At 35.7% G+C, this 19696-nt stretch overlaps 1 protein-coding gene across 2 annotated transcripts in view; it reads left to right on the forward strand.

Moving 5' to 3' along the window:
* PDCL2 (phosducin like 2) overlaps window positions 1–14176 on the forward strand; it is a 47526-nt gene extending 33350 nt beyond the window's left edge. The window contains exons 4-6 of one of the 2 annotated variants that reach the window (XM_033425372.2): window positions 1509–1652; window positions 10290–10498; window positions 13918–14176. In XM_033425372.2, the coding sequence (XP_033281263.1) occupies window positions 1509–1652; window positions 10290–10498; window positions 13918–14075 (511 nt within the window). In that variant the 3' untranslated portion in view covers window positions 14076–14176. The remainder of the gene's footprint in view (window positions 1–1508; window positions 1653–10289; window positions 10499–13917) is intronic. The other variant, XR_007477032.1, reaches the window with a different exon arrangement.
* The last annotated feature ends 5520 nt before the right edge of the window (window positions 14177–19696 follow it).

Raw genomic sequence — 19696 nt, forward strand, 5'->3', positions numbered from 1 at the left:
CCAAGCCCAGGGGATGATTTGGGCAGGGGGATAGTGGCTCAGCCCAGTAAAAGAGGTAGTTGAGGGACTGGGCTCTGGATTGGTTGGTTTGCATTTGAGGACTGTGCTTTCTGGTGAGTGTTTGCTGTCTTTGGGAACTAGCTAGCTCAGAGAGGGGCAGTCTCTCTAGGATCAGGAAGACCCCAGATGCCAGAGCTGAATCTAGTAAGTCCCCTACATACAAACCTTCAAGTTGAGAACTTTCAAAGATGCCAAAGCGCCCCTGTGTGCCAGCTGTTGTACTGCACTACTGTACTTTTCAAGGTACTGTACTGTAAGATCAAAAATGTTTTATTTTTTTGTGTTTGTTTTTTATGTATTATTTGTGTGAAAAGTATTATAAACTTATTACTGTACAGTACTATATAACCGATTGTGTTAGTTGGATACCTAGGCTAACTTTGTTGACTTACAAACAAATTGGATTTAATGAATGTGTTCTCAGAATGGAACTTGTTCATATGTAGAGGACTTACTGTACAGAAAACAAGAAAATATAGTTAATACACAGAGAAAGAAGGGGAGTAAATACTTCCAGGTACTTAGAGATACACAGTCAGTAACTTTTAACATACTTGCAGATATGTCAGAACCATTTGGATTTGCTTCATAAACTCAAGTATTCAACAGCTAAATCAAAGTATGTAAATTTTGAGATTTGTTTAACAAAGTTTTAAGGTTCTCTGTAGATGAATAACTAGGTAACATTTATGAAAGGCTCATGGTGTGCTAGACACTGCCCTAAGAAATTTACATGTTTACACTTAATCCCGAACAATCCCATGCAAGCAGATTTTAGTTTTGTTCACATTGGGGGAAACTGAAGCTTGGAAAGATTAAATAACTTGCCCAAGTCCACGCCACTAGTAAGTGGGAGCTGGCACTTAAGCCAGTTCAGTCTGACCTTAGAGTCCATACTCAATCACTCTTTCTCTACCACCTCTCTACCTGCAATACATTTATAACAATTAATTGCATATATTCACAAAGGCTTTGAACTGAAAGTCAGCTTAGCATGACAGTTAAGAGCATGTCAATGGGAATAGTAATAGTGCTAACTTTGTAAAGTTTTTGCAAGGATTAAATTAGTTAACGCACTTAAAACAGCACCTAGCAACATAGTAAGCCCTCAATAAATGTTAGTTATTATGTATACTCTCCCTTTATTTAAGCCGTATATGAGAATTTGTTGACCCAATGTCTAAATAAACTCTCTATAGCTATGATTGACTTAGTCTTAAACAAAAATTAAGTCAGTAGCTAATTTCTTATACTTTACAATACCCATGATAAAGCAAATACCCGTATAAAAAGAGAAACTGGCATTGTAAAGCCGTTAATAGTTACTCTTTAAAGTGTTTGGTATGTACTAGCATTACATTCATTGCTCTAAATTATTATTGTATATGGGGATGGCCTTAAGAATATAACAATATTCTTATGTAATTTAATTTCTTTTTCTTAACTAGAGAAAAGCGGTTACAGGAATGGAAAGCTCTTAAGAAAAAACAAAAATTTGGGGAATTAAGAGAAATTTCTGGAAATCAGTATGTGAATGAAGTCACAAATGCAGAAAAGGATGTGTGGGTTATAATTCACCTATACAGATCAAGGTAATTACCATAGCTTTTTGCAAAAGGCTAATATACTAATTTTTAATATACGTATTTCTGGTTTTAATGTTGTATAAAGCATATAACAAAGATTAATCAAGAAAAATAAAGTAAATCAACCATACTTCAATTAAAAAAAGAAAAATATGGGCTTCCCTGGTGGCACAGTGGTTAAGAATCCGCCTGCCAGTGTGGGGGACACGGGTTCGAGCCCTGGTCTGGGAAGATCCCACATGCCGCGAAGCAACTAAGCCCGTGCGCCACAACTACTGAGCCTGCGTGCCACAACTACTGAAGCCCACGTGCCTAGAGCCCATGCTCCGCAACAAGAGAAGCCACCGCAATGAGAAGCCCAGGCACCACAACGAAGAGTAGCCCCCGCTCGCCACAACTAGAGAAAGCCCACGCGCAGCAACAAGGACCCAACACAGCCAAAAATAAATAAAGAAGAATATATGTGTAGAGTCATTGGCTTCAGGGATTAAATTAGGTATTTTAATATATTTTCATGTCTAATTTAAAGAACTTGTTATACTTCTTAGAAAAATAAGTACTCTTTGACAGTTAATTAAGAAAACTTATAGAAAATTTCAAACATACAGAAAAGTAAAAAGAATGATAAAATGAGCACCCTAAATACCAGCCAGGTAGATTCAACAATGAACATTTTGCCATATTTGTATCATTTTGTTTATATGTGTATGTGTGTGTATTTGTAGAACCATTTCAAAATAAATTACACGATGCTTTACTCTGAAGTACCTCAGCATGCATCTTCAAAATATAAGGGCATTTTTCTATATAACCATTTTCTTACCTAATACCCAGGCAGTCCTTACTCAAATTTCTCCAACTGACTTCAAAATCTTTCATAAATACATATATTTCTGAACAAGTGTCCAATCAAGGATCATGTAGTGCATTTAGATATATCAAGTCTCTTAAGTCTCTCTCTTTTTTTTTTTTGGCTGAGCCACATGGCTTGCAGGATCTTAGCTCCATGACCAGATATTGGGGCCACGGCAGAGAAAACACTGAGTCCTAACCCCTGGACTGCTAGGGAATTCAGCTGTTAAGTCTCGTTTAACTGAATAATTCCCTTGCATTCCCTTATTCCCCCAAAACAGATAATTTTAGAGTGCCTAGTTGTATTAAGTATAACCCATATGTCCCCAGGCCTCACCAGCCTGCTGTAACAGTTACCAGGAAGAGTGGACTTTTCCCTAACTCCCGGCCAGAGGAGCTGCTAGCTCCCATAGTTTCACACATCTCTCATGGAAACAGCCCCTCTAGCTTTTGGTCCCAGCCCCTCTGCCTGGGCTCCAAGCCAAATAAGAACAGAGGTCATGACAGTAGCCCTCATGTCCTCATCTCATTCTCTGTATAAAAAGTTCTTCTCTCTTCAGATCCTCAGAGAAATTCTGAACAGAGCAACTTAGGCAAATTAGAACCCTGCTGTTTACCAACTCACCAGTTTCTCAAACAAATTTTAATAGGACACCATGCCCCATAAAAGAAGACATTACTTTTATTGTAACTAAAAAGATTGATAATTAATTTTTGAGTAGTTTAAAGCCTTAAAAAGAATCAATTCCCATTTTACCTATACCACTTATATGGTAAAATCAAGTGTGTAAATGCTGCCGATTTTCATTCTTCACAAATAGGTATGAGGAACACTGACATTTATAATACTGGGATCTGTGTGTGATAAATGTTATATACTGAAGTGATTCACTGAATGTCTTTTCTGAGACCCATTCTGATTAGCAGAATAGATGTTAGTTTTGAATGCTCATACCATAGTATAAAATTTACTTTAATGGTTATATCTAGATAAATAACTAGTTTTGACCAATAATTTTCAAAAATTCATAAAAGAGGTTGAATGTGTTTTAGTCTCATCTAGTCTGTTTCAAACTGTTATGCTTTGATGGACTCAAAGAGTAAGAATCTGTTTTCATAATAGTTTAAGTATTTATGACCTTCTCAGAAAGTTCCTGGGGGGGCAATCTAAGATAGTTACATAAAATACGTGTTTTGGGACTTCCCTGGTGGTCCAGTGGCTAAGAGCACACACTCCCAATGCAGTGGGCCCGGGTTCGATCCCTGGTCAAGGAACTAGATCCCACATGCTGCAACTAAAAGTTCTCATGCTGCAACTAAAAGATTCCACATGCCACAACGAAGATCCCGCGTGCCGCAACTAAGACCCAGCGCAGCCAAGAAAAAATAAAATTAGTTTTCTTGACATTAAGAAAATGTATTAATGTGTTGGTACAAAATTAAGAAAACTAATCTATAATCAAAGTTATAAAACAGAAAACAATTATTTGTGTTACACATGTTCTTTAGAAAAGTCTAGTTTTTAATAACTTTTTAATAATGTAAAGTATAACTGATAAATTTGTGTTTCTATCTGCCTTCTAAAAATTTTACAGGAGGGTAAGAGTTTGTTTTTTAACTAGATTCCTAAGTTCTGTAATTTTAATGTCTCTTTGCCATTAAGTTTATAGGCTCAGCCTGCTTAGGTTACCTTAAAGGGATCTAGTTCACTCTGGGCCAGTGAACCTAGTGGCTTAACTTCAAGTCAGCCTTGTGTTTGATTTTATTCAATCTTACGCCTGTGTCCAAGTTCTAATTTGGGGCTTCTACATTATTCCTGTACCCAACTGTATATTTTGAACCTCAAATATCATAACTAGGCCCTTAACTTGTTTTTGGATGTCAGAGGTCTCCCTTAGTTTTTACAGATCTTCTGAGGTTCAATTTTGGCCCTTGAACCCCAACACCAAGTCTTTTCCCTACCGCTTGCTGTCAGAACTGCCTTCAGGTAGCCACTTTCTCCCTGCACTGCAGTCTATTGTGCCATACTCTCCTAATTCTGTACTTTTCACTGCTACCACCAATGCCCACCTGCCTTCTGCCATTAATACCACCCACCCCATAAGTGGGTCATACCACCGACTCAGCTCTCATTGTGATAGTAATCATAAAATTCTTCTAAATTAGATATTTGTGGGTACATTTCACCTATTTGAGGGAAACTGAAGCTTATAAAGTATTTATGTCATTGCTTTGTGTGGAAAACTGATTTAAGTTAGGCAGTACATGTTTTTCTAATATTACCTTTAGTATGCTATCCACTAAAATAAAGCAGTATCTAGATTTGTAGCAGGTTATACTTATCAGGATATATATGTATACATATATTCTGAAATGTAAATTAAACATATAATGCATTTAATTTGTTTTTCTCTTAGCTTTTTGTTACATAAATTGATATATAACATCTCTTAGTGTTAATCTGATTTCTGAGGATTTTGTAGATGCTGGAGGTGCAAAGGCACATAAGGCATCTATCTCTCCCATTAAAGAAATTTCAGTAGAGGGAGACAATTAGATGTAATAATAATGTCTTTTAGGTGCTATGATTGAATTCTATACAGAGTAGAGTAAAGGCACTGAAGAGGGAGTAGTAAGTTCAACTCTTGGAGGGTGGAAGTACAGGACTTTCTGTGAAATAATTCTTGGTCTTGGCCTCAAAAATTAAGAAAAGATTCCCCGAGTTTACAGAGCTGGAGGAAGTAGACAGACTGAATGGGGTATTTCCGATGGGGTATGCAGCTTGAACAAAGGTACAGAAATAAGAGGGATCATCTTGCTTTAGAGGACCTTGAGTAATATGGTGGCAGGCAGACAATAATGCTGGAGAGATAGGCAGGAGCCAGACCACAGAGAACCTTGAAAGCTACCCTGAGGAGCCCAGACTTTATCCTGAAGGCAGTGAGGAGCCATTGGAGGATTTTACAATCAAGGGAAGGGCATTTGTTGCATGATGAGATTTTCCTGCTGAGCCAACTTTTTCAGTAGGGTCTAGGATGGGTTTGGGGAACCATGACTGGAAACGCAGAGACCACTTAGGACAATCTGAAGTTGCTCAGATGAAACAGGAAAGGAGGAAAGCAGTAGAGAAAGAGAGGAGAGGATAGGTATAAGATAAGGAGGTAGAATCAATATAACTTGATTACTTATTAGATATTGTAGAGGAAAGGGAGATTTTTTGGCCTGAGTGCACTGAGAAAATACAATGGTACAATGTATTATGGTATAGTTTAGATGAGAAAAGCTATAGATGAGCAGCTCATGAGCCAATATCAAAGATTACTAAATTAATGTATGTTTATATATGTCAGATGAAAATAAAATATTTAAGTTAAAATTATTTTTGTGTGATTCCCTGCTTTGACTTTTTTACCTTTGGTCCCACTTTATCCATTTCTCCCACCTCTGGCAGCCACCAGTCTGTGCCCTGTGTCTATGAGCTTTTTTTTCTTTCTTTCTAGCTTCCACATATAAGAGATATCATATGGCATTTGCTTTTCTCTGTCGAACTTATTTCACTTGTCATAATACCCTTTAGGTACGTTCGTGCTGTCCCAAAAGGCAAATTTTTGTTCTTTTTATGGCTGAATAATATTCCATGGTATATATACCACAATTTCTTTGTCCATTCATCCATTGATGGACATTTAGGTTGTTTCCATATCTTGGCTATTGTAAATAATGCTGCAATGAATATGGAGGTGCATGTATCTTCTCGAGTTAGTGTTTTTTTCCTCCAGATAAATAACCAAAGGTAGAATTGCTAGATCATATGGTAGTTCTATTTTTAATTTTTTGAGGAACCTCTATACTGTTTTCCATAGTGGCTGTACCAATTTACCTTCCCACCAACAGTGCACAAGAATTCTCTTTTCTCCATGTCCTTGCCAACATGTTATTTCCTGTCTTTCTGATAATAGCCATTTTAATAGGTGTGAGGTGATATCTCACTGTGGTTTTGACTTGCATTTCCCTGATGATTAATAATGTTGAGTATATTTTCATGTACCTATTGGCCGTCTGTATGTCTTCTTTGGAAAAATGTGTATTCAGATCTTCTGCCCATTTTAAAATCAGATTGTTTTTTTGATATTGAGTTATATGAGTTCTTTATATATTTTGATATTAGCTCCTTATCAGACATATGATTTGCAAATATTTTCTCCCATTCAATAGGTTGACTTCATTTTATTGATAGTTTCTTTTGGTGTGCAGAAGCTTTTTAGTATAATGTAGTCTCATTTACTTTTGCTTTCGTTGCTTTTGCTTTTGGTGTCAGATTCAAAAAATCATTACCAAGACCTACGTCATTGCTTATGTTCTCTTCTAGGAGTTCTGTGGTTTCAGGTCTTACATTCAAGTCTTTAATCCAATTTGAGTTAATTTTTGTGTATGGTGTAAGATAGGGATCAAGTTTCATTTTTCTGCATGTGGCCGTCCAGTTTTCCCAACACCATTTATTAAAGAGACTGTCCTTTCCCCATTGTATATTCTTGCCTTCTTTTTCATAAATTAACCATATAAGGTGTGGGTTTATTTCTGGGCTCCCTATGCTGTTCCATTGATCTTTGTGTCTATTTTTATGCAAATGCCATAATATTTTAATTACTATACCTTTATAATACAGTTTGAAATCAGGAAGCAAGATGCCTCCAGCTTTGTTCTTTCTCAAGATTGCTTTGGCTATTTGGATTTTTTGTGATTCTATTCAAATTTTAGGATTATTTGTTCTCTTTCTGTGAAAAATTCCATTGGCATTTTGATAAGGATTGCATCGAATCTGTAGATTGCTTTGGGTGCTATGAACATTTTAACAAAAATAATTTCCAATCCATGAGCACAAAGTATCTTTCATGTTTGTTTCTTTTTCAATTTCTTTCATTAATGTCTTGTAATTTTCAATATGCAGGTCTTTCACATCCTTGGGTAAGTTTATTCCTGGGTATTTTATTCTTTCTGATGCAATTATAAATGGGATTGTTTTCTTTATTTCTCCTTCTGATAGTTCATGATTAGTGTATAAAACACAGCTGGTTTTTGTGGATTGATTTTTTTTTTATCTTGCAACTTTACTGAATTCTTTATTCAGTTTTTATTTTTTAATGGTGTCTTTAGGGTTTTCTACATATAATATCATGTCATCTGCAAATAGTGACAATTTTACTTCTTCATTTCCTATTTGGATGCCATTTATTTATTTATTTATGTATCTTGCCTAATTGCTCTGGCTAGGACTTACAATATTATGTTGAATAAAAGCGGTAAGAGTGGGCAATCTTGTCTTGTTCCTCATCTTGAGGAAAAGCTTTCAGCTTTTCACTGTTGAGTATGACATAAGCTGTGGGCTGGACATATATGGCCTTTATTATGTTGAGATACGTTCCCTCTATACCCACTTTGTTGAGATTTTTTTTTTTAATTTGTGAAACAAGTTTAGCAAAATATATTGAGGATAAAAGCCAGAAACTGATAAAGAAAAGCCAAATTAAAAAATATACAAGTCTTTCCCCAAATATTGATAAGACCTAGCGCATTACCATTGATTTCAGTTTTCAGGGTTTGTTTAAAAATGGAGCAAGAACACAAAAGTACATGTGAAGCAATTTGAGTGCAGAAATCCTTATTCTTCCTCTATCATTTATGTTTGTCTGGCCTACAATGAACTAAACTGCAATTTTTTTTCTTAGTGGTTCAGCTTTATCAAGTTTTTCCAAAGCATGCATTTGATTTTCTTAAGAACTACAATGATTTTTGTTGTCCTCTTTTTATTTATTTGTTAATTATAATAAAATGTGCAATGGGCATAAATAGGTGTAGAGGGAAAAAACAGACAAAAGTCCAGAAGGGTTACCACCTGCCTGGGGCATGCAGTATGCCCTGGCATGAGCCACTCAGTTAAGAGAGCTTCGACTTCAACTATAGGTGTGACAGGTTTTAGGAGTTGAGAATACAAAGGGGAATAAGATGCTTTTATGGTATAGTACAAGAGGCCAATTAAACATTATATATATATTTTGAAAGGACATATAAAGTGTAGTACAAGAGAAAAAAGTACTAATTTTGTCTGTTTAAAGAACTTTTCCCTAATTAACATCAGTTCACACAAATATTTCTTTACACTGTTGTTTCAAATATGCTCTATATGAATGATGAGAAAATGCATACAAAGGAGAAATACATGTATCAAATTCAGTGTTGTTTTTTTTTAAAGAAAATACTGATAAAGATCAGATTTTTTTGTTTGTTTGTTTGAGGGAGGAGGGGAGATGAAGTTCATCCGCTGTTGATATCAGAATGGGTGAGACTGCCCAGTGAATGTGTCTAGAATTAGAAAAGGGTCTAGGACATAATTACAAGGAATATCTACATTTGAGGTATAGACAGAAGAAGGAAGTCAAAGGAGTAAAAAGGAAATTAATAGAAAGTGTTATCACAGAAGTCAAAAAAGGAGAACTCTTTAACAAGGGAAGTGAACAGAACATAGAGATTTTTTTTTACCTTTTTCATCTAGGCTGTGACCAGAAGGAGAGAGAGTAGTTTATTAGAGGGAGAGTTAAAAGGGACTTTTTAAAAAATTTAGTAATTTTATGTAAAGTGGAGAAGGAAAGGTTAAGAAAACAGGAAGAGAGGGAAGCAGAATAACAAATAAAGGCCCCATAGGAAATGGAAAGAGTGTGGGATAAAGCAGAGGATTAGCTTTGAAAGTATTTGATAAATCTGTGAGTGAGTGATAGACTGAGAGAAAAGGGACTAATTAACGTGTGAGTGTAATGAGAGTTAAGTGATAGAGCAGGAAGAATTGTAGGTTTTGGTTACATTTCCAATCAATTTTAAATTTCTGATGAAGAATAGTTCTGGATGATGGGGAACAGGATGTGGCATGTCAAAGAGAAGGATGGATGAAGTTTGTTAGAGTAAAGGAATTCAAGGAAGCTTGAAATAACTTCAGATGTGATGATCTCATGTGGAAATAAACCCTTGATGAAGAGTTGGGATCCCCTTGTTTCAATTCAGAGCTGCTAAGGAGTCCCTAGATATGTCCTGTTTTTTTCTTTTCTTTTTTCTTTCTTTCTCCTCCCCCCCCCACTGCCCCCCAACCCCCTCCATGTGCTACAAACTAGGAACTGGCTCGATTAAATTGATGCTAAGTCAGATGTGGTTAGCTTCAGTTAGGCAGCAAATTCCCGTGGTAGCAAGCTTCATTCCCAGGCTATGACGGTGTTTGTAATAAAAATGAGAGAACTTGTGACTTCCCTGGTGGTCCAGTAGCTAAGGCTCCGTGCTCCCAATGCAGGGGGCCCGGGTTCAGTCCCTGGTCAGGGAACTAGATCCCACAAGATGCAACTAAAGAGTCCACAGGATGCAACTAAAAATTCCACAAGGTGCAACTAAAGCTCCCACAAGACGCAACTAAATATCCCACAAGACGCAACTAAATATCCCACAAGATGCAACTAAAGAAACTGCATGCCGCAACTAAAAGATCCCTCATGCTGCAACGAAGATCCTGCATGCCACAATTAAGACCCAGTGCAGGCAAATAAATAAATAAATATATTTTTTAAAAAATCAGAGAACTCTATAGTTCATCCTTACTAAAGGTAAAAATAGAGGATAGCAATTGATATGCTCTTATATTAAAAGAATATCTAAAGATATATTTTTGTCATGGAGATGTTTCACTTATTTTATTAGATTGAGATGAGTAGTCTTGTTTTTTAACAACGTTGTGTGTACTGTTTCTCTGTTTAGCATCCCAATGTGTTCGTTGGTTAACCAGCATCTTAGTCTCCTAGCAAGAAAGTTTCCTGAAACTAAATTTGTTAAAGCCATTGTGAATAGCTGTATTCAACACTACCACGACAATTGTTTACCAACAATTTTTGTTTATAAAAATGGTCAGATAGAAGGCAAATTCATTGGAATTATAGAATGTGGAGGGATAAATCTCAAGCTAGAAGGTAATGATGTTACTTTTAAATTCATTTGTAAAAATTCCATAAATTAACATATATCATGAAAGTTTATTTTCATAAAACATAAAGTTTTTCCTCTTATTTTCTCTTACTTCTTTTTCTTCTTAGATGCCTCCAGATTAATTTTCCTCCAGTAGTACTATCATAACACGCATTTGCTTAAATCCTTAATGGTTCCTTGTTTCAAATAAGTTAAAAATTCAGAATCATATGCTTGAAACTTTCAGCCCATCTGTACAATTATACTTCTCAGTGCTTCCTAGTTGCTGCTCCAGCCAGGCTGGTCTTCAACCACTACCCCAGATGCACTTAACTCATTTATGGCTTTATACTTTGTTTCATACTCTTTCCCTATACCCCAAATACCTTACCCTACTTTTTTCTTCCATCCAAACCCTATTCCTTCATGGGTCTCCTAGGTTACCATTTATTCCATTATGTGATTCTGGACCAATTTCTAATCTGTTTTCATCTTCTCTACTGAATTTCTATAGCATATATTCTCTATACAACTTATTTTCCACTTACCTACATACTGTCAGATTTTGTTGGTTAACCAATTCCCTTTGAGTTTTGTCTCCCTAACAGGTACAAGGACTATGCCTACTACTATTTTCTTTTTGACAGTACACAGCACAGGACTTTATATTTTTACCTTTTTTAATAATGTTTACTTTCTAACCTAGTTCTAAGACCATATTCTTCAGTTAGTCATTTCTTGGAACTGCTTTAATCCTGTATTATTAAAATCTTTCTCTCAGACAATCGTATTAAAGCCATTGTGAATACCTATTTTTAACAGCTTTCCTTTCACTCTCTCATTCCCCTAAAACTGCTTTTGGCCTTACTAAGGCCTCCAGTATTTTGATTGTTCCAGAATTTTCCTTCTCCCAGTCTCTAAGGCCCCTCTTTGTTTTACTACCTTGTTTTTTCAGCTTGTACCTTATCCTCTAAATTTAAAAACTGCATAGAAATACAGACAATAATATAGTAAATATTCATGTAATCATTACCAAAAATAACAGATGTGAACATTTGTTCATGTTTGCTTCAGCTATTTGTTTATTATTGGAAAAAACAGTACAGATATTGTTGAGGTTGCCTGTATTTCCATTCCTAATCCTGTTCCCCTCTCTGCCTCGCTAAGCAATCACTATCATGAATAGTGTGTTATCTGGTCCATGCTTTTTAAAATTGTTACATTTGAAAAAAGTTTTTTAATTGTAAAATACACATAACATGAAATTTACCATTTTAACCATTTAAAAATATACAATGCAGTATTATTAACTGTAGTTATTGTGGTATACATTACATACCTGGGACTTAATTTATAAATAATGTTATTTTATTTAATCATTTTTAAGTATATCTTTAAGTGACATTAAGTATTGATATATTTTCATTGTTGTGCTGCTATCGTCACCATTATCCATCTCTAGAACTCTTTGCATCTTGCATAACTGCAACTCTATATCCTTAAACAATAACTCCCTATTCTCTGTTCCCTCCAGCCCCTGGCAACCACCATTCTGCTTTCTACCTCTGAATTTGACTCCTCTCAGTGAATCATACAGTGTTTGTCCTTTTGTGACTGGCTTGTTTCACTTGGCATAATGTCCTCAAGGTTAATCCATGTTGTAGCATGGGTCAGGATTTCCTTCCTTTTTAAGGCTTTAAGGCTGAATAATATTCCATTGTATGTTTTTATAGCACATTTTGTTTACCCATTAATGTGTTGATGGAAAGATTTGTTGCTTCTGTCTTTGGCCGTTGTGAATAATGCTGCTATGAACATGGACGTGCAAATAACCTGTTCTAGTCCCTGTTTTCAGTTCTTTTGAATGTATACTCAGAAGTAGAGATGCTAGATCATATGATAATTCTACTTTAATTTTCTGAGCGACAGCATACTGTTTTCCATAGGGGCTTCACCATATTACACTCCCACCAACAGTACACAGGAGTTCTAATTTCTCTGCATCCACACCAACACCTGTTATGTTCTGTTTTGTTTTTTAAAATAGTAACCATCCTAATGTATGTGATGTGTTTTTCCCCCACTGGCTTTTAATATTTCCAGTGTCATTTTTCAGGATTAAAAAAAATGCTTCAATCTGTTTCTGAAATTTCTACTATGTTCCACTGGTCTGTTTGTCTATCCTTGAATCAATATAGCACTGTGTTAATTACTGTACCTTTGTAACAATCTAGTTGTCTCTAGTAGGGCAAGTCTTTTTCAAAATTTTATATAAATGTTGGAATTAGTCAAGTTCTGTGAGAAATACTGTTGGTTAGTTATTAGAATTATATTTATAGATTAATTGTTGGAGACTTGATATCCTAATAATAGTGAATGTTCCTATCCATGAATAAGATATAGCATGTCACTTATTTTGGTCTTCTTTCATTTTTTGGTAGTTTTCCTCATAAATATAATATATTTACAGTTGGCCCTTGAACAACACAGGGGTTAGGAGCACTGACCCCATGCAGTCGAAAATCCACACATAACTTTACAGTTGGCCCTCCATATTTGCGGTTCTGCATCTGTGGATTCAACCAACCATGGATCATGTAGTACTATAATATACATTTACTGAAAAAAATCCACGTATAAGTGAACCCCTGCAGTTCAAACCTGTGTTGTTCAAGGGTCAATTGTATTACTTTTCATAATGTAATATATTTTGTAATTTTCCTCATAAGTGTATTTTGTAATTTTCCTCACAAATGGTCTGTTCATTTATACAGTGCTTAGGAATAAATTTAACAAATAAGGAATTTGCAGGGTTGGGGGATTTTGGTTATCAGTTCAATTCTTTTCAGTTTCCCTGTTGAATATGTTTTCGTAATTCACATTTTTGTTGAAATTTTCCCACTAAAATTTTCAAATGTATTGGCATACTTTTTTTCTCATAGTAGTCTCATGGCTTTAAAATCTTTATCTTGGTTATTCCCCATGTAAAATCTTTATATTATTTGGTTTCTTTCCTTTACTTGTGATCATTTTTGCCCAAATTGTGTCTATTAGTCTCTTCAAAGAATCAACTTTTGATTTTGTTGGTCACCTCTACTGATATAGTTTTTCTACTTTTGCTAAAGTCTTTTCTTCATTATATGCCTCATTCTGCTTTCTTTGGGTTTATTTTTTTCCTAACTTCTTGATTTGTACTTTCAAAGCACTATTTTCAGTCATTTTAAAATAAACATTTTAACCATAATTTCTCCCTTTAAGTATAACTTTGCTGTATCCAATGTGTATCTTGATATTGTAGTACTTTCATTGTAATCTAGTTCTAAATATGTCATCATTTCCAAATTAATTTTATTAGAGTCAACTTCTGTTTCATATAGATGTTCCAAGATTTTTATCTGATTTATTGATGGATTATTTATTGCAGAACTTGAATGGAAGCTAGCAGAAGTTGGAGCAATACAGACTGATTTGGAAGAAAACCCCAAAAGAGTCATTGTAGATGTGATGGTATCTTCAATTAGAAACACTTCTATTTATGATGACACTAATAGCTCAAACAGTGATAATGATGATACCAAATAGAAATATTTAATAAATAGCTTTAAAGTGTTTATATATGGAATATTTTATTTGCCACTGCCTTTATAATCAAAGATCAGAAAATTCATAAATAAATTTCTTTTCTATATTAGAATTATAGCTTATATGTCATTATAAAAACTTTCAGGTATTTTAGAATATTCATTGCCTCCAACAAAACTAGAATTTGTACTGAACCCTTAATATTTGTTTGTGATTTATCTTTTTTTGGATCCTTATTGGACAAAAACAAAAATATTACAAGTCCTCTGTGTTGCCTGCTCACTTCCAAAGAGGCCTGTGGATAAAAATGATGAAAGAGAACCATGAAATTTCATTTAATTTACTTCAATCAATATTAAAGTCTATTATTTAGGGGCTTTGAATGAAAATACTTAAATTTATGACCATATGACTTTTGTTCGAAATCTCTTACCTATTAAAAAAAATTAACCAATCAATAGAAAAAATGCAATTTAAAGATTCTGAAAAGTACACAAGAAACTTCTCCACTCATTATTGTAGTTTTTAATAGTTGTTCTATTATTAAGTTAGAAAATATTGATTTACTAAGTATACTCACAGTTAGGCAGCAGAATCATTAGAACTGTATGACATTGTAAGTCATACAATGTAAGTTTCTAAATCATGAAGAGAAGTGAGAAAAATATATTATGAGGCTTATGTATGTTTTAATAGTAATCACAGAAGAATTCATCATGAGAAAATATGTAATACGAGGACACTGAAGAAGACCTGCAGGATGTCTTATCTTGGCTTAATAATTAACACCACTTTTAGAGAAAATGGTGTTAAATCCAGCATGTAATAATAGTTCAATAACAGATTTTATTCTTCTACTGTTTTTGTATTGATGACCCATCATTCTGATTACGGATATTCACCGATGTCTGTGAGAGAATCTAGACTTTAAATGATTAGATTACAAAAATAAATTGGTGAGAATTGAGGCAGTTTAACACGGAATCAGAAAAGGCTCTTTGCTCTTCTTGGGGGTGAGTTGGGATCACAGAGCCTGCAGAGAATGATGAAGTAGAAGGAAAGTTAAATACAGATTGAGTAAGGTAATGATAATTTATTTCACCAGATAAGGTAAAATCAAATGATCTAACTTTGGAAAGAATCAGGAAGACCCCTTCTGAGATAGCAAAGAAAGGTTTTGAAAATATACATATTGGGATGAAGGGAAGGAAAGTTGGGAGTTGCACACAGTGGTCTTTATTATAGCTTTATGCACACATATCAGAGACATAATTACCTATAAGATCCAACTCCTGAAATTCTCTAACAAATGGATGGAAAAATTCCTATTGAGGATAAAACAGTTGTGGAAATTAAGGGAAAAGCCATATTATCATAAAGTTAAAATGTAACTTTAGTGCCATCTAATATATATAAGTATAAACGTTATTTCCCTTCCAATTGAAACTAAATGCAAAAGGTTCCCCTAAATGTAATCTTGTTTTAGTAAATCCATATTTGCCTATTTCCTTTTTTAAGTAAAAATTAACAGAGGAAGTACTAAAAGTATTTAAGATGTCTGAATAAAAAGATCCATATTTCTTTTAACTCTTAAATCCACCAGGTGGCAGTAGTTTTTACATAAAGCATAGTTCATGAAAACGTTAACATTTGTAAAATTCATAAAATTATAGCATGTTAGAGGTGGCTGGTTTTGATTCCAGCCTCAGCCTTTTTCAAGTAACGCACACACACACACAAATACATTTTTCTAGCAAGTACTCGTGCTTACCAATACAGGTCAGTACTATTTCATACCCTACTTCATTTATACATTCTCACTTAAGTAGGGTATAAATAATTGTTAGAATGTGGGGGAATTATTTAATATTTAATATTGTGTTTCCCGTTTTATTGAATGAATTTTTATTTGCTTGGATACAAACTTAAAAGGTTTTTTGAAATTGCCAATATTCAAACATTTTGACCTACAAAAATGGATATTTCATATAGCCAACCTAATATTTTTCTCTATTCCTTGCTGCCAACCATGCTCTACTGAAACTCCCTTCCCTACTTTATAGTGTCTCTTATTAGTCAAAGTGTGGTCCTAGAATCAGCAGCAGCCCCAGGGAACTTGTTAGAAATGCAGTCTCTGGCCCCATCCCAGACTAGCTGAATTGGAATTTTTGTGTTAATGAGATCCTCAGTTGATTAAGCTGCACTAGTTAGCAAGTCCCCTAAAGACATCTCGAACATATTCTTTAACTCTTCTCTCACACTTTTGGTTATGAAAAGTCTGTCTGGTTTAAAACTCCAATCTCAGGTCCCAGGCAAGTGCTCTCTGGCTGAACTTGTGACTCAGGAGCTCTGAAGATGGAAGGTGGAGTTTGTTTTTAGCCAATTACTTCCCTCTCTTTTCAAGGTCCATTCTCTGTGGTTTGGGGACTGGGAGGGAGATTAAGGAAGAAAGGGATACGTTTCTCTTAACTGGGTAAATACAATCCATATTGCATCAAAATGTTCACTCTTTAATGGGCACATTGAGTTCCAGAAACTCAGAGGCAGCCTCTCCACTGCATGGTTCCTTGATATGGGCGATCCGTTCTTTCTGCAGCTCTTTCTCTTTTGATCTCTCTCAGTTCCCACTCCCAGAAGCATACCAGCCTCTTGCTGCTGGAATTTCTTTTCCCCTTAGGTGTCAAGGTGTTTCAAACCCGGAGGGCACTTTCTCAGCAGCATTGATGGACCCTGTAGAAATTTACGTATCCTTGCCATGCCAAATTGTAGGAGTTACATTATTTAAGCCCACTTCCTGGCAAGCTGTTTCTCTCCAAGTCTCTATCCTCCTGTTCAAGTAGTTGGATGCAGAGCATATCAACAATCTGCAAGAGATGAGATTCCAGTCTCTTCTTACAGTCACTGCAGTTTCTCTAGCTGATTCTGTTGGAGCCTCGTTCACGTAACTTAGAGTGGGGTGGGGAATAAATGAGAAATGGAAAGCCACAGTGCTCTCCAGGAACCTCGTAAGACATGGCTCCAATGATTCTCTCATCCTCTTCTTCTCATGTGTTCTGCTTATAGGCCTGAAAGTGGGAGTGTTAGGTCCAGTTTTGTCCAGCTTGTAGTCTTGGCTGAAGGAGAAAGTATCTGGGTCCAAATGTAAGCAGCTATTTAGAGGGTGAGTACTTCATGTTCTTTGTTGCCTATTTTGGACCTCATTCAGCAGCCTCTCATACAGGTGTTAGCTGTGTCTATTATAGTGTTATATATTCTCGTGGGTCTTCAAATACTCAATTACTAACACAGTACTAGTGTTTCACTAACCGTTTTCAGTTTATCTCTCCTTGTACTTTAATACACATTGCTAAGTTTACCTCCTGACAAGACTATAATATGCCTACAATCATAATTTGGAACATAAGAATGATCCTAAAAATCTTCTAGCATGTTTTAACTTGCATCTCATTCATTCATTCATTCATTCAATCATTCATTTAATTCAAGCATTGAAATGGATGCTGCATGTACAGTGGTGAAAAAAACACATGGTTCTTGCCTCCTGGAATTTACCATGTAGTGGTGTCAAGGGGAAGCTAGTTAATAGATAAGAAAACAAATATCAAAAAAAGCGCAGTAATAGAGAATAACTGTGGGTACTGTGTGTGGGGGGCAGGTGAGAGGTAGGAGGGAGACCTCTTAAATAGGGTAGTTAGATCTTTGAGACATGAAGATTGAGGAGGAACCAGCCAGGAGAAAAGGTAGGAGGGAGGTCCAGGCAAGAGCACAGCGTGTACCAAAGTCTGAGAATACAGAGAGATTAGCAAGGAACTGGAAGTGTTACAGGAAAAGAAGAAAATGGTAGGACATGAGGTTGGAGAGGTAGCAGGGGCTAGATCAAAGAGGTTATTATGGCCACAATTAGGAATTTGGATATAATGGGAAACAATAAGGGTTTTAAGTAGGAACATGTGATTTTATTTATATTTTTAAAAGAATATTCTTGCTGCTCTGTGGAGAACAGATTGAAGGGAGCATCTAAGATATTTGAGATAGTCAAGAGGAGACATCAGATAGACAATTGGATATGTGTTTGGAACCCAAAGGAGAGGTGTAGGCTGGAGTTGCAAATCTATGAGTTGTTTCAATCATTCCTAGGGTTTCAACAACAAATCATAAAAATCTAAAACCACCCATCCTTATCACCTAACCTTTCTGCAGTAGTTTGTAATTTACACTTGATCATCACAATTCTGAGATGCTTTTCTTCTCACTTTACAGATAAATACCCTGATGCTCAGAGAAATTACTTAACTTGCTCAGTGTCTCTTAGTAAGTATTAGTCAGGATTTAAGCCTAGACTTTTGATTACAGTCTGTAATACCACCTCATATTATTGACTTCCCACTATTTTAAAGGATCTAGAAAGAATAAGAGTAATTGATTAAACCATGAAGGATTCTTAAAAAAAAAAACAAAAAAAACCCTAACAGTATATTCCCTATTATGCATATCAAACTTCCCATGTTCCAATCCACCTTAAACTATAGTGGCAAAACTAGGAATGTCAAGGAGAGGATGGATGAGAGAGGTATTATGAAAGAACAGAAAGGACATAAGGACACAGGGAACTAGGGGAAGAAATTGAGCAAGAGATGTAAGACCTACACAAAAAGGAACATCATTAATAATAGCCACTATGGGATTTCTTATGTACCAGGTAGTACAATACACACACACACACACAAACACACACACACACTCTCTATCTATATTCTATATCTTCTCTCAATTATCCTATGAGACAGGATTATTATCCTTTATTTACAGATGAGGAAAGTGAAGAACAGAGAAATAACTTACTCAGAGTCATGCAGATATTAAGTAGTGGGGCTGGAATAAATCCTGGCCTTTAATTCCCAATTTTGTACTCTTAGCCACTAAGCAATATTGCCTCCATCAAGACATCAACTGTGGAGATCAGTTGGGAAGGGAGTTGGAAATGCTCAGTTTAAATTATAGTAAGGTGGACAAGAAGAAATGAACAATATTTGAATTACATAAATTGTGTTTAAGGAGAGGATTTAGGCTGGGGGACAATTTAGGGTCTCTGAAACTATGAGGCAGGATTTTTCTTTTAGGGAAAAGTGGAGTCTGGCAGTTGGAAATGTGATTAAAAATATCTGATACAGTTTTCATCTTGGAGAGAATATGGGCAGAAAGATAAGTTGTGAACTGAGCCACGGGAAATGTCTGAGTGGTGGCAGAGGACTGAGCAGAAAAACGGGATTATCAACAGTTCTTGGTAAATGATTAAATACATAAAGAGAGGAAGGAGTCAAAGATGAACATGATACATTCCTAGTGAATAAGAGGACAATGGAACCATTAAAAAGGGCAAAGGTATTTTTTTTTTTTTTTTTTGCGGTACATGGGCCTCTCACTGTTGTGGCCTCTTCCACTGTGGAGCACAGGCTCCGGACGTGCAGGCCCAGTGGCCATGGCTCACGGGCCCAGCCACTTTGCGGCATGTGGGATCCTCCTGGACCCGGGCACGAACCCGTGTCCCCTGCATCGGCAGGCAGACTCTCAACCACTGCGCCACCAGGGAAGCCCGCAAAGGTATTTTTGAAGATATGTGG

The sequence above is a fragment of the Orcinus orca genome, chromosome 4 (assembly GCF_937001465.1).
Source record: "Orcinus orca chromosome 4, mOrcOrc1.1, whole genome shotgun sequence".
NCBI lineage: Eukaryota > Metazoa > Chordata > Mammalia > Artiodactyla > Delphinidae > Orcinus > Orcinus orca.